Raw genomic sequence first — 23,143 nt, 5'->3', positions numbered from 1 at the left:
GCTATTTTAGTATGGTTTGTATTTTAGTATTATAACATTGTTTTTCTTTTACTCGTACAACTTTGGAAACCATTTACATTTATGAAATATGCTATATAAATAAAGTGGATTGGATTGGATTTAATTTTCCACATAGTTATTTGCTTATTGACCTCATTTGATTTTTTTTTTTCCATCTTAACAAAGTTTGAGACACAAAGTGTTTATTAGCGAGAAAGAAAAACGTATTTGCTGACATCTAGTGGTCACCCAGGTTCATTACAGCCAAAGACAAAGTCAGACCACACAGCCAGATAGATGTTTTTCATATTCTGCCTTTCAACAGGTTGAAAAACAAAACACTGTTCGAGGAGGATCTTGCTAAAATAAAATAAAATAAAATAAAATAAAATAAGATAAAATAAAATAAAATAAAATAAAATAAAATGAAAGTTTAACTTCAAGATACTGGGGAGGGATTTTCATTTAGAAACTGAATTAATGAAATATAAAAACTACTTTCTTACCCATGTTGATAAAGGAAAGGAAAAAAAAACCCATAGAAGTTGCTGTAATACATTAATCCTTCTGTTCCATTTTTCTATGCATAGGTCTTTAATCATCCTATTTTGTAGGAAGCAAGGAATTGTGGGATGTGTCCCAGGCTGGTTTATTTCCAGTTTTTAATGGAGAGTTGGATAAGTGTAGTCAGTAAGAAACTGATGAAGAAGCCAACCATAACCAGGGGATGTTGTCCCCAACAGAGAGTGAAAGGTAGGAGGTGGTTTTACACACATCATCCCAACTCGTGTTAAACTCCTGCAGGAGGAAACTAAACAAGACAAAACGGACAATAAAAGATGATCTGCTTTCTTATCATAAACAGACCAGCGTTTGTTCCTGAAGACAAAACGAACTGATGGAGTTGTCTTGTTGTCTGGTTGTAGAAACATCGAGTCCTTTCACTGAGGATGTTTTCTTTTTTAAGGTCTTTTCTTTTCATACGTGCCCAGGCAGTGACACCAAAACCCTGCAGCAGGTGAACATGGAGGCTTTCTTAGGGGTCCTTGTATGGTCAGCTGCTTTCTTTTTCCTTGGTTGTCATCATCAAAACAGTCCACAGAAAAAAAAAGACAGATTCCATTTTTTAATTTTTTTTTATTGTCATAATCAGTACATAACATACAATCGGGTACAGTTTGACAACAAAGTGCATGTGACACACATGAAGTGATATTGTGCATAATATTGCATTTACAGCTGCAATGTGAAAGTTATACAAGATGAATGTTGAACTAATTTGCACTACTTTGAACTGATTATTGCTTCCATGCTTTTAAATCACTGTACATGCCCAGTTAATGTGAATGTATAATTAGGACTGATGTATTATCAGAGGGTGCAGTCCATAATGATGAGATGTTAGTGTTTCAGCCTACGTCTGGTTCTAGAAAGAAATACATAGAAATTTATTAAACTTCATCAATAAATCTCAGTCCAACACTGACAGGGAAAGAAAATGAGCTGTTTTATGACTTGTGTTTGTTTTCATGAAGGTGTGCTGAGGTACATCTGCAGAGCAGGAGTGAAGATTAAAATAGTTCCCAGTATTGACACTGTGAGGAAGGCCCAAAGGAAAATTCTGTCCAACACCTGAGCCACGAATTTCCAGTCTTGTACAACCTGATGAGACAGTCACACACAGCAGCATTAAGGTCACATGGGATTCTTAATGTCACACATTCAGAGGAAAACATGCTTCAGTCTGGATGCATTTTAAAAGAGGTTGCAGAGCAAATGAGACGCAGAGAAGATCACGACACTCCAGCTGTAAGAGTTCAACACGTGACAAAACATGAGAACATTAAATCCATCCTGGATCACCTCATACCTCTCGTATGAAGTGTTCCTTCTTGATATGGCGGCTGATGTAGCGAACAGAGTTTGTGGCTTTCTCCAGCATCGCTAGCCACGCTTGATTCTCATCCTCCTTCCCTCCAAGTGCCCCGTGCTGCTGACCGCCACTGTGCCCAGGAACCCCTCGCTTTCCTGCACCCCGCCGGGGCTTCGGCTCTGGGCTTCGCATCTCCATATCTGGGAAGTGGTATCTGAAGGTCATGGAAGCAACTCTGTTATTTGCATGTTTATTTATTTCCTCTGACGAGCTGCATGGCGGACAGCACGGTGATGCTTTTTATGTAAATTAGCCTATTAAAAAAACTTATTTAAATTTGTTATTTGAAATAAATTTCATATTCAGAAACGGTGTTTAATGAGAACCAAAAAGTAACGTAAACTGAGACTGATTCAGTGAGTTACCTATCAGTGTGTCCCCTCATGCACAGCAGTCGGGGAAGTCTCTGCAGAAAGAGGCTCTTTACCCATGGAGCCATGGGGTGATAGGTGGCAGAGGAGCGGTGGTGGACGTTTATAACAAAGACCGTGACGATGATGGAGAAGGTGACGAAGATCATGATGAAGAGCAGGTACTCTCCGATCAGTGGAATCACCTGTAGTTGTAAAAATGAAAGTTGAGTCAAATACGAGTCTAAAACCATCACGTTTATTTCTGATACTCAAGTAGAAGAACTCAAGTTCTTCTGATGCATCTACATACTTTCCAAACCTGGACAAACCTCCAAGCTGGGTGGAGTTGTGCTAAGAGGCATATCACATCGCTTCTCTCAGCATAGACTCAAAACTTTATAGCAGTGGAATTTTTCCCACAAATGATGAAAGAAGAGATGATCCAGCCGTGGCTGTTCTCACCCACTTGGTCCAGAAAGGACTTTAAACCAACCTATGAGTGATGGCTGTGCAGAAAAAAGGCTGGACAGGACCTACACGTAGATATAATTATTTCAGGATTCCACATATGCAGGAAACTGACTTCATAAGATTTTTGTAAGTTTATATAGTGGTGAATGTAATTCTAAATGTTTATTTACAAAAGATCCTGCAACTTGGAATAAGCCAGTGTTTCCCAATCTAGGTCCTCAGGGCCCCCTTCCCTGCAAGTTTTAGACTTGTTCCTCCCCCAAAACACCTGAGTCACATTACTGAATTTTACTGAAATGTTCTTTGCAGCCTGATAATGAGCCCTTTATTCCATTCAGGTGTGTTAAGGTAGGGTTACCTATAAAACACTGGGAAACACTGGAATAAGCAGTATGGATGGATGGATGGATGGATGGGAAGACAGACTTTAAAAATAGCTCAGTGATAACGATATATTGATTTTAGAGTACAGATGCACAATGTTGGATGTTTGGCTGATATGTGATATGCCAATATTTACTATTCATTTAACCCAAAACAACTCAGCTTGGCATATATGATACATACAGTTTCAGGGAAATTTGGTATCATTTTATAGTACAAACTTCAGATTTTTGTCTTCTGACCCTTAATGGACACCAGAAAGGAGAAGATTACGCAATAAAAATATTGAAATATCACATTGTACTAGATTGAAAATAACTTTTTGATTTAACATTTTATTAAAGGGTTATCATTTTTCATGGGTTTGGTCTTTATATGCTAAACAATGACTGAGATAGATATATATATATATATATATATATATATATATATATATATATATATATATATATAGATAGATAGATAGATAGATAGATAGATAGATAGATAGATAGATAGATAGATAGATAGAGAGGGTGGGCCTTTTTAAAGATGTCAAGCATATGTTGCTCAAGATACTTAATTATTGGTGTAGTTTTAGTTTTATGTTTCAGTAGTTTTATGTTTGACTGTAGTTTAATGTTTCATGACTTCTGAATTGTGACAAAAAAGCTGAAAAAGGCTCAAGCTGGGAGACTTTTTGTTGTGAAGTGTGTTCACTGGGGCATCCTGTAAATAAGATAACAGGATAAGTGAAAACGCTGCTTAGAGGTAAAAAATTACAGTCAAGCAGGAGCCTGAAAAGTTCTGTTTTGAACCTGCGAGTGAAACCAACCTTTGAGGACGAAGGGATGATTTCTTCTATGACCAGCAGGAACACAGTGAGGGACACCAGCACGGATGTGGAAAGAGACAGTTTCTCTCCCTCATCTGATGGCAAATAGAACACCAGCACGGTGAGAAAGGACAGCCCGAGGCATGGGATGATGAGGAACAGGGTGTAGAACAGGGGCAGCCTCTTTAGGATGAAAGAGTAGGTGATAAATGGGTACCAGTATACCCCATCCCTCCTGCTTCCCTTTACTCCTGTGGCATTGAGGATTTCCCACTCTCCATTGTCAAAGAAGTCTTTACGATCCACATAGTGATCCACCAGGACGAGGTCCACCATGTTTCCATCATAAGTCCACGAGCCGAACTTCATGGAGCAGTTCTGTCGGTCAAACGGGAAGAATGTGACGTCCATGGTGCAGGAGGACTTATAGCTCGCAGGTGGAGTCCAGGTTATAGTCCCGTCCCAGCGCACGATGGCTTTGGTCATCAGGGAGCCTTCAAAGCGACCATCAGCACTGAGAAACAAACAGGAGGAGGATCAGGACCGAATGCTAACAACGTTGGACTGAAGCGTTCAGGCAGGTAACCGTAACTCACTTTTCATATAGAACTATGTCAGGCAGCCATATTGTCTCTGATGGCACTCTGATGGAGGTAATACCCCCGTAGTCATCTGGGTTCCACTTCAGCTTCACATCAATCCACTCCTGAAATATTACAAGACCACAGAAAGCTTATTTCTTAAAACTTCAGGCCATCTTTACCTACTTTAGGTCCATGTGTTGTTGGTTTTTTTTCTAAATAGAAATGTTGAAGCTCAACTCTTTTAAACAAAGTAAACATGCAGACATGTAGTTGTCAGATGATGAGACCACAGGGATATAAAATAAATGGATCAACAGAAAAGGCACCATCATGGCCAGCCAAAACAACAAATAGGAATTTATTACCAACAGTAGAAATAACACACAGATCAACAGCGAACATTTTCTCTCAAGTCATTGAAGCAAACAGACAGCAGAGACCATTTACATGTTTACTATTTTCTCCATCTGGTTTTTATGACTATTTATGAGTTATTGGAAACACTTTACAATAATGGTAGACATCATATACTTACTTAGGTCAAATGTAACTCATGATGAACTAATGCATTTATTAATGAAGATTTTATCATGAATTCCGGTTCCTCATCATGAACTAATGATGATCTCAATGTTGATTTGTGTGTTTACTTGATCCTTTATTGATCATTAATTAATGAACATTAGTTCACTGTTAATTCATCAATATGTTGACATATTTGCCAGTTTAAACAGAAACATATTTTATTCCCTGATACTGATTTTCTTTTCATTTTATTTATGCAAGACACTGAAAGAAGTTCCTTTGTGTGAACATGGATATAAAAGTGCTTTGGGGGAATATTAATGAAGGTTGATTGTAGGTTTTATTTATTTATTTATTTATTGTTTTGTTGATTCTAAAGCAGCTACATATTTGATATAAAGCATTTCCATACAGACCAGTGTCAAATCTTTGTTAAATGTACTGCATTAATACAGTGATTTTAAAACCCTGATAATCACTCCAAGCGCTTTTACCTTCCCATGTTCACCTAAGTGAACTTCTTTAAGTGTGTCTTGCTTTAAATGAAAATAAATTTTAAAAAAGGAATTAAATGACATACTTATATCTAGATGGCAAATTTGTTGAAATGTTTATGAATTAATTAATGAACTAGTGTTCATTAATTGATGATCAATTAGGGGTCAAGTAGTCACAAGAATCAACATCGAGATCATTAGTTCATGATGAGCAGCAGGAATTCATGGAAAAGTTTTCATAAATTAATCTATAAATCTATAAAGTGTTACCCAGTAAATAATTTGTCCTACTATTTACTTCCTATCCTAACACCAGCTCAGGTGGTTTTTGACCAGCTCACTGTGCATCCCTGTGGTTTTATTCCAGCCAAACAGAGACACTATTTTTGTTCTTTACTGACACACATCCAACTTTCTTGTCACTCATTGATCTCTGGCTGCTCCTGCATGGACACTGCCTTTCATTGAAGCTATCAAACTGATTAAAAGTTTGACAGAAAGCGGCTTCCTCATAGTTTCTGGATTGTTGTATTTTAGCAACATAGTAGGAATAGTCATCTCATTTATTCCAAAAATGTGATAAATTATTATGTTATGATGGATGACTCATTCAGGAGTTTCTATGACGCCTCTGAGATGCCAGCGGGCAGTTTTAGGGGCTTATCAGCCAGTTGGATCTGTGTCTAAATTTTCATTAGTTATGTAGGAGTTTTTTCCTAAAATAAACACAACAAAAAACAAAGTGCATATTTTATATTCAATCCCTCAAGGAACATCTTCATCAAATATCCATTTTTCATTTCACTTTGGTTGTGTGTGTACTCAAAACACTCATATGGGTTTGGTACATTCTTGTTAGGTAGTCCTACAGTAAAACTTTAGTCCATCAGAATGAGCAGTAGCATGCTGTATACATGAGCGACAGCTAACATATATATAACTGTCCTACTCTTATGTGAAGTTAAGCAAAAGGACTCCCAAATTAAAGAGTGAGTATCTGTAAATGTAAATATAATATTTATTTTTACCTGCCAGAGCCAGACATTCGTAGTCATTAACTGGTTCTTTTCATCCTGTAAGACAAAATAAAACAGTGAATCAGTTTATAAGACTGATAATAAGGAGCCAATCAGAAATGAGAGCATAATAACAATGAAAAAGTTCTTAATGATGATATTTAAAGTGTGAACTGCTGTTTATACTGTCACAGTGCCGTCTCAGTAATGCACTTTTAGTCTGATAAAAAATAAACAAAGAAAAAGAAAAGCTTTTTGAGTTAAGCTTTCAACATACAGAAGAAAAAAGACTTTAAAAATGGAAAAAAGAAACACAACCCCTGCTCCTAATCTCATGATCTTACTAAAAGAAACACAACCCCTGCTCCTAATCTCATGATCTTACTAAATGAATAAAAAATGAGTGAGAGAGGTTGATGGAGGATTACATGGAAGAAACAGACGGAGAGCTTTTCATTGTGTGTGAAAGTGTGCTTAAACGAAGCTCTGCCAGACGTAAAAAGCTGTTTAAAAAGGGAGGAACCTGCTCAATATATCTGTCTTTTCTCCAGAGGCGCTTCTGGAAACAAAAAAATTTGAGCTATAATCAAAATAACAAATGCACCACAAGAGGGCGCTCTCCTAAATGCCAGAAAAATACATGTAAACTGCTGGACTGGTCTTTATGACGCCTCTCTGGGCTGCCTCAGTATGAAACCAGTACAATGATCTCTCCTGTAGCCTTCCTGATAAACATCTTCTAAAGCTTTTATTGCATCGTTTTTAAATGTGTTTCTGTATTATATCCATTTTATTATTCGTCATCTATCATCTAAGTTGTTCTCTGAACTGGTCAACCTCAAGCCTGTCCTTACAAAGTGGTCCTCATTGTGTTTTCTGTCTTCTATAAGAAGAGAAACTGCATTGCTTGGAAGCCTCAGGTCAAACCCAAAACTTTCATTAAGGTTTGGGTTTTATGAAGTCTGACTGGATGGATGGATGTCATGAAGTTAAACATCACACACAGCGCTAAACTTTAAGAACTTTTTCTCATTTTCAGGTAAATTTACTCCCTTTTACACCATTTCTAACAGCAGTGTAAAAATCTCCGTGGAGTTTCTCCAGAACGTCCTCATGCATGATTGTTAACATTCACACAGAAAGTTTCTCTTACTGTCAACCAGCTCCGTGTGTTTGTACACCTCTGATGCGGAATTATGTGATGAGCACAAAGGAAAAAGTTTTATTCTGATAACTTTTTCTGTTGCGTCCTCACTGTCCATTTTTCAAACTTATCTTAGGACCCATTTTTATTCCTTGGCTTTTAACCCAGTGTGAGCCTGCTTCTGATCAGTGTGCTATATTCTGGTTTTGCTTTGGTTTTATTGATTTTATTTACTATTTATTTATTTATTTTGTTTCATTATTTTTTTATTCCTTGTATGAGCTATTGTTTTATCGTGTTTCTTACTGTGTTTTGGCTGATAAACAGAACTTTGTCCCAACTTTGGTTGTTTTAAAGGACTTTATAAATAAAGTTGAGTTGAGAATAACTCTTCCACAGAGAAGATGCTGTAGCTTCACAGAGGACGATCCCTCCAGTCTGCAAAATCTTTCCCTGTCTTTTCCTGTCAGACAGGCTTTGATTAGCCTTTGTAGCAAGCCAACCAGCAGCAAGCTCATAAAGTTTCCTTGGTCTTCCTGACCTGGACCGCTTCTTTTATTTGCCATTTCCTAATTACTTTAAAATGATTTGTTATCGTCTGGTAGACTCCTCTTGTGGAGTTATTTACCAGCAGAAGTAGAAGTAGCATCCACTGGCCGTAGTTTCTGCGGTTCTGCCTCATCACATCATCTTATGTAAATTTACAACATTATGTTTGCATAAATGTATCAATTTGACTCAAGGTTTTTATGTTGTTAATATAAATATGGAAAGAAAAAAAAAACACGCAGAACCTTTAAAGTTTCTTTTTTAATTTTTTAAAGTTTAGTGGATCAAGAGTTGAACCAATACCTCAACTGTTTATTTTCTTTTTTTTCCCCATACACATCTATAGATGTTGCTGCATCCCTGGGAGAAACATAACTCATGATTCTGTATCATATGGAGGCTTGAAATATTTCTAATTCAAGATAGAAAGACTTTGTAAGTTTTGGTCAACTCTTTGGTCAACAATTTTCTAAAACTTGCTGTTTTAGAAAATATGGATCTGAATAGAACTTGTTTTTTCAATCTAATTATCTGACGTACAACTTATCTATTCTCCAAAGTCTCCAATTAAAGCTGGGGTAGGTAATGTTGGGGAGCCGGCGAGATGTGAAAGTGGCACCCTGTCTTGGCTCCTCCCCCTGTCTTGGCTCCTCCCCTAGTCTTGGTTCCTCCCCCTCCGGTTTTGCTCTTTGCGTGATCCAAGGCTTTTTTTGTAAAAAATGAACAACTCCGTTTCGGTCTGAATGTTTAGATTGGTCAGAGTTTTTACAGATTTACAGTAAACTGAGGGGTCTAACTATATTTCTTATTGTTCATGATTACAAAATCCATAGACTACTCTCAGAGCGAGGAACCACTTCACCCAGAGTAACAAAAATGTTTACACCACACTCTTTACCCCAGCTTCATGTGCAAAACAGTACAGGCAGCAAAATGTGCCACATACAGAAAACCCAGAGTCATAAAACCAGTGAAGGCCCAGTTATGCAGCTGAAATCCTGCTTTATGCAAGTCTCCTTTGCTGGTGACAAAATAATCTCTAGTCTCTTCGATGTTTGGGAAGCTGTGATGATGAGCATGTGGGTAAACTTTTCTGTATGACTTTCCTTGCTTTAAATGTATGAGGAAACTGTAGAGCCTTCATATCTGTGAGTAAAGCTTATTAACTATTTCAGTCCCGCCCCTCAACGCAGAGAATCTCCTAAATTATACCCTAAAGTTTAGAAATCCAGGACATACTGTGTCTACCATGAATTATCTGGGATCAAATGCACCTCAGAAATGAACACAAAGTTACCTCGATGTCCAGTTGTGACTTCTGGTGGATACAGAAGTCTTACCTTAGAGCACTGGTCCCTAACCTGGGGTCTGGCACCCCGTCAAGGGGTCCCCCAAACAGCAAAGAAAGTCCCAGAAGCTTTGATCAGATCCATTTTGACTAAACTTGAAGACGATGTCCAAACAGAGACCCAAGCGTGACTGTTTAAGTTTTGTTTTGTTTTTTTAAATCAGCTTTTCACATCAAGCAAACCAAACAAATCAAATCAAATCAAATCAAATCAAATCAAATCAAATCAAATCAAATCAAATCAAATCAAATCAAATCAAATCAAATCAAATCAAATCAAATCAAATCAAATCAAATCAAAGATACTTTATTTATCCCCGAGGGGAAATTCAAGTATGATTTCACACTGCTGCTGTTCGGTTTGTTTTAAACAGACCACGGTCCGCTTCAACAGACAGCACGACTTGTTTGGCACAGTTTTAACACCAGCTGCCCTCCAACGCGGACCAAAGAAGTGGAGTCTGGTCCACCTGAAAGCCGGGGGTCTCGGTTCACTTGCAAACTGACTCTCCAGCGAGCGAAAGAAAGTGACGTATGCAGAGTGCAATGAAGACGTAGGAGGTGATTCAGATTATTATTTGGGTCAGAGCAAAACCAAAGCAAGCAATCTATATGTCCTGCATACCGTGGTAAAGTTAACAACCCCAAGACGATCCGACCTTCGCGTTAACAAGTAATCGTAAATACCACCCCTCCCTTTTCTTTATTTGTTCTTATTTTTAATATGATTGGGTCGTCACAATCGGCTATACAACATTCTATACAAACTTTATCTATAGAATGTATCCTTAATCTAACTATTTAAATAAAAAAGCCTCTTATGAAGCTACAACTTGTGCATCACTGCAGTCTTCATCCATGTCGTGGGGTTTCGTGAGTTGGTGGAGCGACAGCAGTGGAGAACTTCATCTCCATCCTGTTAGCTCCATTTTTCCTGTCACATTAAATCAATACAACTTGTAGAACAAATGTTAACTTGTGCCTATCTTTTTTAAATAGTAAGGCAATATGTTATTAATTTACACGTCTTCATCAAAGAACAGGACTCAGTCAGAAAACTATTCATGATGAGAATCTCACCAGTAAAATCATTAAACTTAGCACAGTTTTAGCAGGGGGGGTCAGGGGGTCCACAGCTTTTTGGGTACCACTACGTTAGAGGACAGAACTGTGGTCATGCTGGCTTCCTTCTCCTAAACGTGAACCTGCTAATCAGAAGCTAAACCTTCCTCAGAAAGAAGCAGCCATTATATAAGTTAAACCTCAAACAATCGACGGCAGTTTGAGTGAAGTCTGTATCGCATCAGACGGATTGTCGCTGCATGTTTTCAGCTGCTGAACGTCTGCGATGCAACACGGCCTGCAGCCCAGTCCAGACTGGGAGACACTGTGGACTGTGTTGTGGAACCTTCTGAGGCAGGTGTAGCGTAAAAATCCAGACAACAAAACTTTTTTTTTTTTTTTAAATCTTTCATGTTTCATCAGCTTTACATGATAAAACAACGTGTTCTTCCATTCTTACTAGCTTTCAGCTCACCTTTCAGGATCTAACTCTCCAAAGTGAGACTGACAACTAAAACACTGACCTACTTACAAAACCAAGACAATAAGAAAAAACACCTTTAGAGCATGTGCAGCTTCCCTCCATTTTCCCTCCACATGTTATAGATGTTGTCTAAGTGGTTTTAACTTTACAACCTCTGTATTTTTGGTTGTGAGACTTGATTTGTCTGTATTCTTTCCTTTTACAGGTTCCTTTCTGGCTTCATTGGATCTTGTATTGTTTAGTCTTTCTTTGATTGCCATGTCATCATTGTTAATGAGTTGTTCTTAATTGATTTTACCTGGTAAAATGAAGGTTAAATAAAAAGAGATAAAACAAAAGCCCTTCGCCTTCCTCAGCAATGATTGCGAGCAAACCACAGTCAACCATGCTAATAATGTTGTGATTGCTTGAAAGAAGGGAGCTGCAGTCTTCTGGTTGTGAAAGAAAATCTTTTACATCATGTTTCTTGTGCGTCTGTGAATGTCTATAAGTTTTCTCACCACATCAACCAGCTGTGAGATCTTCAGTCCAAAGCGTACAGTTATGGTGTCGTTGGCGTGCTGGACAGGCCGCACCCACTTCTGGTAACCTTTGAAGAGGTTTCGCAGCAAGGAGTCCTCCAGCTCAGCCAGCGATATAAAGTCCTCCTGGGCTGGAAGGAACATGCGAGGGGGACATGAAGGAAAGTGGGACAAATTTTATATTTCTTTAAAGTTTACAGTGATGGAATAAACAAAAAGTGTGTTATAAGTTCGTGGCTTTCCACACAGATCTGCTGATATGCTGGAAAGTAAAGTCAATATGCTGATAACATGTTTTTATATGAAAACTTTTGGCTGATTAGGACTGAATACAAAGTGTGACTTAAATCAAACAAGGTGTCATTATTCTAGTAATATTCCAACTTAAGCTAATTATTGGAAAATCTGAGCTGCTGTTCAGCTTTAAACTGAAGGATCACCACTTTCATTACGGTTCATCCTGAGGGGAACACGAACGCCTGGAAAACTTTCTGTCTAACAAAAATATACTAAGCACGATGAATTCAGTCGTCAAAATGAGTTTGTTTAAAATGACACAGTTGTGTGAAGTCAAACTTTTTATTTTAATTTTTCTAAACTTGTATTTGTAACATGAGCTAACTTATAAATCTCTTTCGTATATCTGACAGGTCACATTAGTCCCAGCTTCTCCTTTCAAAACACCTCAATTTCTTGATTTTAACCACTAATTTTATCACCTTAATTTATTTGTTTTGGATCTTTTAGATTTTATTTAAGGTTTTATCTATACTCTCAACAATTTAGCTGCTTTATCGCTTTTCAATGTGCAGCACTTTCATTTTTAAACACATTTTATAAAGAAATCTTTCCTTGACTTGACTATAAAGATAAAACTGTGCCAATCCACCGTATAAATATAGAGACGACGCACTGAATGAATGCACTTTTTGACAGTCCCCCAGATTTTTTGCACAGGCTATAGCTCACCATCAGATCAAAGTCTAAATGATTCGTTCGTATCTGTCTGCTGGATTACATTTAACACTGCATCACAATTCACTGCTTTCAGAACCTCACATATGATTGGTTGTCCATTTTATTTGCAAGTTTTTCTGTTTGAGAAATTATCTTCAGTTACTTGCTTCATTAATTAAACAAACAACCTAAAATATGGTTTTACTGCGATATTATGGCATGCTACATGGTTCTGAACTTGCACAGAGAAGTAAGAGCACCTCACACAGACTGACAGCTGGTCATGGCCCAACAAATGCATCTAAGCGCCCAAGGCTGGCAAAATGATCATGCTGACAGAATCACCTAAGACAGATCAATTGTCGGGGGAGTCTAAAAGAGCTCAGAGCACCACGTGCAGTCAGGCAGAAGGCATAATCATCAGTTAAAGAGTGACACTTACACTCAGTGGGAGACTGCGCCATGAAGGAACAGTGCTTTTACCATTCATTTGCAAACAGCTGAGGGACATCAGGTCCCTTATGTGGACACTTAGAAAGGAAAAGAAGTAAAATCATGACATGTTCTACGGTTTGGTCTAATTCATGCATCATCTGAGCAGAGACATGCTCAAACTGGTAAAAAAATAAAAGGTTTAAACGCTATTTAGAAAAATTAAGCAAAGAAATTATCCTGCTAACTACACGGATTGTTCAGCAAGATCTCCATGTCCTTTCATTTTGTCCTGGAGCAGGAGACTGAACCTCTACTCAGTTCATCATTTTATATAAGCCAGATGCAAATGACAGCTGCATTCGCTGGATGCTGGAAGCAGTATGTGGTATTTATACATAAGCAGCGCACATGTAACTCCCAAAGTAGCTGTGGCTTTATCAGCTCAAAGCCTGGAGCATTTCTCCACATAAGAGGCCAAAATTTGGCACAGCCTTTGGTATGATGTTGCAGCAGGCCAACGGACAGAAGAGAGAAGTTCAATTCTACAGTCTCTCTAACAAGGGAGATGCATCGGAGGAGTGGAGAGAGCTGATAAAGAAGGAGTGAGACAGAGTGACCCGGAGCAGTTCCCTCCAGCATCTGACGGAGACAGAAAGGAGGGAGGGGGGGAGCTGGTGCAGAAGGATACATTAACTGGGGCAAGGGGAATGAGAACAGAGTAAAACGGATAGCAAGGGGTAACAATGTCCCATTTCTACTTGCATCTAAACACAGAGATCATTATCAACGTGCACTATACGCTTCCTGTTGGTGGCCGTAGCTCATGTTCTGAGCCAAGGTGCCTTTAGGCAAGACAGTGAACTGAGCTTTACACTGTTCCTGAGCAGAAGAATGAGGGTTTCGTTTAACCTCATCTCTTAGCTGAGGCTAAAAGATGCTATAAGTGCAAGCTAAACCACTGATAGCAGGCTTCTCTGTGTCAGACAGAAACAGTAAGATCCATAGGCCCTGTGATGGGCTGGCGACCTGTCCAGCGTGTGCCCTGCCTCTCGCCTGAAGGCTGCTGGGATAGGCTCCATTCTCCCACCATTCATCCGATTAAGCGGTTTCAGAAAATGAATCAATAAATGAATAATATCCATAGTTACACTTCCAGTCAAAACTCTGGACACGCTTACCCATTGGGTTAAAAGAAACATGTGTCCAAGCTTTTCATTGGTAATTTATAAATCTCGATTGCCTTGAAAATCTGGATTTAATTAAGAAAACAGGTAAGAAATGGTTGAGCTGACAAGTTGTTGAACTAGTTCTTGTTCCAGTGGAAAACATGTTGCTCTAGTTAATGCATTATATAAACCTGGAATTATGCTGTTAAAACGTCATCTTCTAAGAAAGATTTTGTTTAGAAAAAAATAGAAAATAATTATCAGATATTACTTAAAATGTTAAATTAAATTAAAGGGGTGCTATTATGGTATTTCAAGTTTTCTGAGCTTTCTACAGTGTTACAGTGTTGAATCCTCATCAGACATGTGAACGACACTGTTTTTTTTTATCACCTAAATGCAGGTTTGAGTTTGAGTTTGAGTTCCAGCACCCTCTCCGTTCGGTTTCCATGGCGACGAAAAACGTGTCGTTTTAGAGAGTTTTTTTTTTTTTTTTTTTTAGAGACGTCCCGGGGGATAAGGTTCGGTGGTTGGCTACCTTCTACTGGTTGACAAGGGCATGTACAAATACATCAGGCGGATGGAAAACGTCGGATAAAGTTATTTCCAATGATGGCTGGAGAGTTTACCAAAGAGAGACATCCTGCTGCATTCGTTGCTGTGGGTTGCTGTTTTCCACTTCGTTTTCAGGCTCTGATTCAGGTTCCAACATGTAGGGCTGTATGCTATGTGTTGACATTGTATTTTGTTTTTTGTTTTTTTTATTGAGTTCATATTAGCCTAATCCATCTGTTTATGAGATGTTACAATGACGGCGAAAGCAGGTGCGGTGCGCGCTCCCGATGTAGTGCAGTGGCGGGAGGCGGGGCTTAATGCGGAAGAGTCTCAATCCACTCGTTTTGCCCGCAGGCTGATCTGACAGCCTACGGAGAGGGTCTGAAGTAAATAAAGCGATTTGTGACAATAACTCGATCAATCCCAGCCCTTCTGGCCTCAGAAATAAAAATAAATTAGCCTGAAATGCCCATAATAGTTCCACTTTAAAGAATGTCAACAATTAAAGTTCTGACAATTCCTAATAATGACAGTAAGAAAAAAAGCAAAGTGCAAGTTATTTTGACTGAAGTTGTGTAGCCTCAACCCTTAACCCTTTATAGGGCACTCAATTAAAATCCCTTGAAATTAGAAATTTTAACCTAAAATTGTCCTTCTGGTATGTATCAATATCTCCATTCTGTCATTACATTACTTAAAAAAAAAAAAAAAAAAGTTTCATGCTGAATATGAAAGAAAACGAAGGGATCAAAAATAGTCACTTGTCCCATAAAGAGTTAAAAACCCAAGGAAACTGAGAACTGTTGCTTCATAAGAAAAAATACTTTAAGCATGTCATCATCTGGTGCATCTCCAACCTCCTTATAACATCCTATACCACACAAAAATGGGAATTTCTATTTTTTTTATTTGCTATAATTCCTATTATTAAAATTAGCCTTTTCAGTATAAGGATATTTAATAAAAGGCTTCATGGGAAGGATGAAAATATCTAACAGATAAAAAAAACAAGTGTATTTATGTTTAGTCAGATACAAACAGAAAAAACTGCAAAACTCCTGAAACATGTAACCTTCACCAAGGTGGAGGTCATGTCTTTGATTTGTCTATCTGTCTGTCTGTCTGTCCATCTGTCTGTCTGTCTGTCCGTCCGTCCGTCTGTCTGTCTGTCTGTCTGTCTGTCTGTCCATCTGTCTGTCTGTCCGTCTATCTGTCTGTCTGTCTGTCTGTCTGTCTGCCTGTCTGTCTGTCCATCTGTCTGTCTGTCTGTCTGTCCATCTGTCTGTCTGTCTGTCTGTCCATCTGTCCGTCTGTCTGTCTGTCTGTCTGTCTGTCTGTCCATCTATCTGTCTGTCTGCCTGTCTATCTGTCTGCCTGTCTGTCTGTCTGTCTGTCTGTCTGTCTGTCTGTCTGTCTGTCTGTCTCTCTGTTTGCAACATAACTCAAAAAGTTATGGACGAATTTTGATTCAATTTCCATGAAATCTCAGGAGAGAAAAAAGGAACATGTAATTATACTTTGGGAGAAAGATCCGAATCATCGCCTGGATCCAGGTATTTTTTAACAGATTCTTTATTATGGTGAGATTTTATTTAACATGGAAATAACTTTTACTTTAGAGCTTCTAACTCAATAATAATGTCCACAATCATTAGCAAAACAAAGTCACAGTGACTTGGCAGAGGTTTGCACTCTGAGTACTTTTATTTGACTGTTTCAGCTAATTTGTAGAGAGTCATGCACATCTTCAGACACCAGACTATGAATAGTAAATATCAGAAAAGGGAATTTCTGTGAGCATCAAGGTAAGAAGAGATGTAGATAAAATGATGCAGTCAAAGTGATTTGCACCCGGTGTGTGAGGGTTATGCTATCATCCAGGGTCCCTTCGTTTGGCTGGGTTAGCAGTGTGACCAGGTTTTTCTAGTAACTAAATTTTATCTTCCATATTGTGTGTGTTTATGTGTGTTTTTCTGTATTGTTGTGCTTTACACTTGCAAGGACCACAGCTCGACAGGGTCGTTTCTAGCGGTGAGAAAATCGAATCGAAAAATCGAATGTTGGGATCTTTTGCTTCACAATTTTAAATTTGATTTTTTTTATAATATAAAAAAAAACACTTTTTTTTTTTCAAATAAATAAAAATGATCCATTATGAAATTTTTGTCGTTTTTATTGTTTTTATTTATCTTTTTACTTGTCTTCATGGGCATTATAGACGCAGAAAGATGGTTTGGCTACTGTGTTGTTTTTTTCCAAACTGAAATCAAGAAAAACGACAAGCAAAAAAAAAGTTTTGTACATTTGTTTTTGTTTTTAGTCTACAAAAATCAGCAATATTGAAGAATTGCAATTTAAATCGAATCGGCACCCAAAAAATCAGACTCGAATCGAATCAGGACAAAAGCACATTTTCACAGTCCTAGTGGTTTCACATCGTACATCAGATCAAATACTCTGTTCTCCCACTGATCCTGAATCCTTTTCTATTGTCTCGTCACATATGAACCATGATAGAAGGCATGAAGGGCCTTGGACTGATAAGCAACCATAAACACAGACATCACTAACAGAGCATCAAACATTCCTTATGATGAATGAAGCTGTCACAGGATGACCACCAACAGCACTCCATCATTTCAGCCCTCATGATTAAATGGCTGAGGAAGAAAATCCTGCTGAAAAAGAAAGAACAAAACATACGTGGACTTTTCCATCTCTTGCTTCCTGTTGAGTGTAGGGCATTAACAGTTAAATTGTGTGCCGTGTTCCGGCTCAGATTACCTCCCCTTGCATCATATCCTCACTCAGTTTGTAAAGATTTAAAACGGGGCTTTAACAAGTCAGTCAGATGAATCCATCTAACATCTCAACCCTCTGATTTATCATTCTCATCAACAAAGATGCAGGAGCCATGCTAGTTAAACATTACAGGAACAGATTCCTACCAGAGCTCCTGCTCCCTCCCTGGGAGAGATGCTGATTGACCCTGTGTGTGAATGTGTGTGCATTTAGAAATGCATGTGTAGCTGGGAAGATGTGAAGGGGGAAGTATTGATTGTAGCATAGTCTGTGATGGTTCTGGGGATGGGGTTCAATGTCTTAAAAAAAAAAAGAAGCTATGATGCATTAGTGTGCGATTCTCTGAGTGTGTCTGTGTGTGTAGTGAAGGTATAAGTAGAAAATGTATAGCACTCTGCTGAGTGTATGTATGAGAGAGGAGATGACTGATAGAGACACAGGAGCAGCCCAGCATGCAAACAAGCACCCTGCCTCCATTCTCAATCTGAAACACCCCATGAGTGAAACAGTGGTATGATCACCTTGACACCACTACCATCTGTTTCATGTGGAACCACAGCAGGATGTACCACTGAGAGGGGTAATAAGAGAAGGGAGGCCAGGGGAGAATGAAGAACCCATTTTATACTCATTACTGCATGTAAACGACAGTAAATCTTTGTGGTTTTACCTTTTTACCTCATTAATTCTACTGATCACCAGAGTGAGGCCTCTGCAGATCATTGGCAAAGTGCATAAAATGTGCTCTCAGTTGCCCACAATGAAAGCAGACAGGAAAACCTTGACGTTTTGTAACGGTTAATGGCACTTATACCTCTATCAGAGTAAGCCTAACTATAATAGGTCAAATGAGTCAAAGACCGTAACGACATAATTAAATGTACCTTTCCATATGCTAGTTAACCTACATTTAAACAGAGCATCCGATCCAAACAGTGAAATGTAACTATAGTTAGTAGAGAATTGTCCAAAGTGAACACTTGTCAATAGGCTGGAAGTGATTAGTCTGGGGAATTCTTCTGCATGCATGTAAATGAACTTTGCATACACTTGGCTATAATATAAATGACTCACAGAAAGCATAGATTTAAACCAACATGTGTCTTCATATAGATAGAGCAGCTGGAGCAGTTTTTTTTTGTTTTTGTTTTTTTTTTTTTTTTTTGGAGCTCAGCGCAACAGCGGCACAATATTCTTTACTTTTAATAACCAAACATATGAGACATGAACAGCTTTATTATGTGTGGGAATTCTTCTCCCCGTGCGTGTCGATGCTCATGTATTTTCATTGTTTCATGTGTGTTCTCCTGTGGCGTTGTCCAGCCCAACCTCAGTCACACACCCCCAGGGGGGCGCTGCGCGCTCACTCTTTAATAAATTATGAACGCGCTCCTCTGAACTGACCCCGTCGTGTTGTCCTGCTTCTTTGCACGATTAAAAAGTGCAGTCACATCTTGAATTATGCAACACGAACACTTCTTGTTTAAAAACGCCTTTTCTTCTCGTGAAGGCGTGCGCAGAACGTGCACGCGCTAGTCAATTAGTCTGAATATAAGGCGAAGTCATAAGACAGCTACATGAATACAGTTATCTGCACTCTTACCAGGATTAAGTTTTGTTTTGTCCTGACAGTTGTGGACACGTCCAGTAGTTTACGCACAGACACCCCCCCGCCCCCCCGCTCACCTTGCACTGCAACCTTCCCAAGAGCCAGGCAAAACCACAAGACCGCCACCGCAAACTTCATGCTTCCTCCTTGTCCTCAGTAAGAGCGAGCTGTCCTATCCGCAGCCAGGATCAGATGGTCTCAGTGTTTACTCTCCTCCTGCAGGACGAGGCGCTCCTCCAGCAGCCATGTGGGACATCCGGAGAATCGCTGCTGTGGTGTCCAGTTTGAGCGATGGTGGTCGGAGGCTTTGCATCAACACGTACCACCTTCACACTGCACAGTACAGCTGCTTGTGTTCATCCTTCATCCGCTTTTGTCGCCTGTTGTTGTTTTTTGCCCCTGCAGCTGCTCCGCGTGCGCGTCCCGGTGTGGATGGAGCCGGAGCCGAGCCGCGGGGCTGAGGGCGGGACAGAGGAGGGCTGGCCCCTCAATGAGGGAGGACACATCTATCCATGTATTATACATAAAATAAAATAAATAAATGAATATTCTTTCAATTGTTATATTTGTTTTTCCAATATTTAATATGAGTTTGTTTTGTTTCATTATTTAATGTACTTAAAATTATTTAGGCTGATCAGATCAGATGATCCACTTTCCAATTTAGCTCTGATTCAGCTTCATTGATAGATTTTCTCTATTATCTGGTGTAGCAATTCCACCCCGATGTTGCGTTTGTGAGCGCACCAGGAGAATGAGGAAGATGAAAACCTTATGGACTAACCGCAGCGAGGCTCGGATGATCTGTGCTGGTCGCTGAATTAGCCACATGTTTCCCATGTTTACCACGTATAATCAGAAGATGCATGCACAAAATGTTCCAAGAAAACTTGGCCAGTGCTGGAACCATGTAAATCTAGTCCATGTAAATCTTAGGGCTCAAACAGTACAGATGCTTTTCTGCAGAGCCAACAGTGAGAGCCAAAACAAATAACCTGTTTAGTCAGCCTCAGACTGCTATACTGATGGTCCACCAAGGCTTTTATTTGACCAATATCTGAAATATAAAGACAATGAAGATTTCCAGCTGTTGCCAGGGTTAAATATTCTCTACATATCTATATTTTTCTCCAAAAAGCTGAAACATGGAATCATTTTAGACACATGTCCACCGGGATGAGCTTTGTCCAGTTGATAGAGATGTATTTTTTTGGAATTCCGGTCTGATTACAATATGTGAAATTTAAATATTTGTTTAATACCTTTTCCCTTACCAAATTAATTTATGTAAAGGGTATTGTGATTATGGTCATTAATGCTGCTGTTGGGCCTTGCAGTGGGCTGGTGACCTGTCCAGGGTGTACCCTGCCTTTCACCCAAAGATTGCCCTTAAGGCTCGGGTTCCTCTTGACCCTGAAGATAATGGATGGATGGATGGATGGATGGGTAGGTGGAGGGAGGTTTCATGAGGATTAAGTTAACCAAAAACACTTAGGAGAGCAACTGATTTCAAATTGATCCATTTCAAATTTTTTCCCAAATTATTTATAAAAAAAACTTTGTGAAGTCAATATAAGACCATGTCTGCAGTCGTTTAATAATTTTATTAAAAATAAATGTAGTTATAGTTTAGCAGTAATAATTGCTTTTTCTAATATTTGAGGGAACATGCTGCAAGGAAAGCAGGGTGTAGGTAAAAACTTTGGGGATAGTCTGGCAACATTGGCTCGTTTGCTGAAGAGGAATTCTGATTATAGAAGCTGTTGCTCAATCTGGCTGATGGCAACAACCTTTAGCTCAGTTTAAAGATCCAAACAAGACTGTGCTAGTTGTGAATGTTTAAAACGTGCAGGCTTACATATATTAGTGAATGGTGCACTGTGAAATAAGCCAGCCAAGCTCAACTGGCAGCCGCTTACCTACAAATGAACCTGAGGTGGAGATTCCCACATATTCCCGCTTTCAGGAATGTTGCTTAATAGAAACTGCCTGGCCAGAATGATGAAGCATTTTTCATGTTGTTTGTTGGAAGTTTATTGCTCCATAAGAATGCTTGTGTCAACGGCACTGCTTTCTCTTTATGGATAAAGAACATTTCATCCTGGAAACCTTAGCTATACACACATTTCAAGCTGCTTTTTCTGTTTTTCCAGACTAAATGATATCAAAGAGGTGATATGCTACATTAACAAGTTCATTTCACATAAGGCTTGTCAGTGCATATTAGGGGTGGGACTTGATTTATGAAAAGAATCTAATTCATTACAGGTTGTGTAATTAATTTATCTCGATTAGTCGTAATGTACACTGCTCGAAAAATAAAGGGAACACATTGTAGATCTGAATGAATGAAATACTTATTAAATACTTTCTTCTTTCCATAGTGGAATGTGCTAACAACAAAATCACACAAAAATTATCAATGAAAATCAAAGGTATCAACCCATGGAGGTCTGAATTTGGAGTTACACTCAAAATGATGGTGGAAAAACACACTACAGGCTGATCCAGCTTTGATGTAATGTCCTTTAAACAAGTCAAAATGAGGCTCAGTAGTGTGTGTGGCCTCCGCGTGCCTGTACAGCCTCCTTACAACACCTGGGCATGCTCCTGATGAGGTGGCCGATGTTCTCCTGAGGCGGATTTCCTTCCAGGCCTGGGAGGAAATCCAACAGAACACACTCTGTCTGTTCACAGCAACAGAATACACTGTGTTATTGAGGAACATGGGAAAAGTAAGATAACTTTACACACTCGTTTATTGATGTCCTCTGTCATCGACAGCTAATAAAATCTTTGAGATATGGCATCTCTGGTTTTAATTTGGTCGCAGTGCGCCCCAATTTCTCTAGCGTGGAATTCTTTAAAAACGGAGTCTGCCTCTGATGCCCCACACAAAATTCTAACATTCATCTCTTTTGCTGAGCCTTTGTGTCTAATGTAATAAAGCTTGTCATCTATGAGGGAAAAAACGTATTTATTGGAAAGGGATGCTGTAGGCTTAATTTCTGTCTGTAAAGTGTCTTGAGATGGCATTGCCATGATTTGATGCTATATAAATAAAATTCAATTGAATTATGAAATATTTAAGAAATGTGCTTTAATAGCATGTCAGGTGTCAGGGCTAATAAAGCTTACCTTCCAAGCAAAACTTTCCTTTGTGTCTTCTTATGACATAGCGCTGGTGTTTGTCACTGTGTTCTGGATAGCCGCCTTTCAAAAGTAAATTATTCAGCTCTTCATATTTCTCTTCATCCATGTTCAACTACTTACAATGATAACTATTCTAATGGTTATACAGTTATTTCCAGTGCAAAGAACTTTTATGGTCTAGCCAATCGCTTCATATATTAGCTGGAAGGTGAGCTGTGATTGGCCAAGACCTTTGCCACTGACAAAATTGGGAGGAAAGAGGTGTGTGTGTGTGTGTGTATGTGTGTGTGTGTGTGTGTGTGTGTGTGCATCTTGAACAATTGGTGAAGTATTTAGCTTTTTATTTTTAATTTCTATGGCAAGTTATACATATTTTGACGCTACAGGCCGTCATACAATGTGCCAATACTGCTCATCTTAAAATACATTTACATAAATGCACGTTCTACATTTTATAGATAATGTACAGTTAGTGTTTTCCACATGGCAAGTGTCTTTCTGATGAGTAGCTATTAATCCAGAAATGCAATCAATTAGATGATAATCAAATATTTAACAAGGTCAGATATGATCTGCTGCTTTAAGTCCACTGATGAGAATGAAATTCATTGCGTTTATCCTTCCAAAGTTTACATAAATGCCCTTCTTCTCGTGTCTTTTAAGGCGGTCATACAGGTACAAAAACTCAAGTTGCCCCCTGCAGTCACAAATTCTGATAGGTCACAGATTTAGCTGTAACACCAGCAGCCAGATAAGCACACACACATTTTAATGACATGGA

General features: G+C 38.8%; 1 protein-coding gene across 1 annotated transcript; it reads right to left on the bottom strand.

Moving 5' to 3' along the window:
- Positions 1-1,527: 1,527 nt before the first annotated feature.
- Positions 1,528-19,350, bottom strand: chrnb3a (cholinergic receptor nicotinic beta 3 subunit a; the record flags this gene model as incomplete). Its single annotated transcript, XM_079262153.1, has 8 exons — positions 19,287-19,350; positions 11,665-11,816; positions 6,590-6,634; positions 4,552-4,661; positions 3,956-4,469; positions 2,299-2,489; positions 1,871-2,087; positions 1,528-1,662 (listed from the first exon to the last, which is right to left on the bottom strand). The coding sequence occupies exons 1-8, from the start codon at positions 19,345-19,347 to the stop codon at positions 1,528-1,530; spliced, it is 1,425 nt and encodes a 474-aa protein (XP_079118279.1). The 5' UTR covers positions 19,348-19,350.
- Between the last annotated feature and the right edge of the window lie 3,793 nt (positions 19,351-23,143).

This window comes from Telmatherina bonti (assembly GCF_933228915.1).
Source record: "Telmatherina bonti genome assembly, chromosome: 3".
Lineage (NCBI taxonomy): Eukaryota > Metazoa > Chordata > Actinopteri > Atheriniformes > Telmatherinidae > Telmatherina > Telmatherina bonti.
Note: the sequence above shows the minus strand (reverse complement) of the source record. Positions and strands in the feature narration are given on the sequence as shown.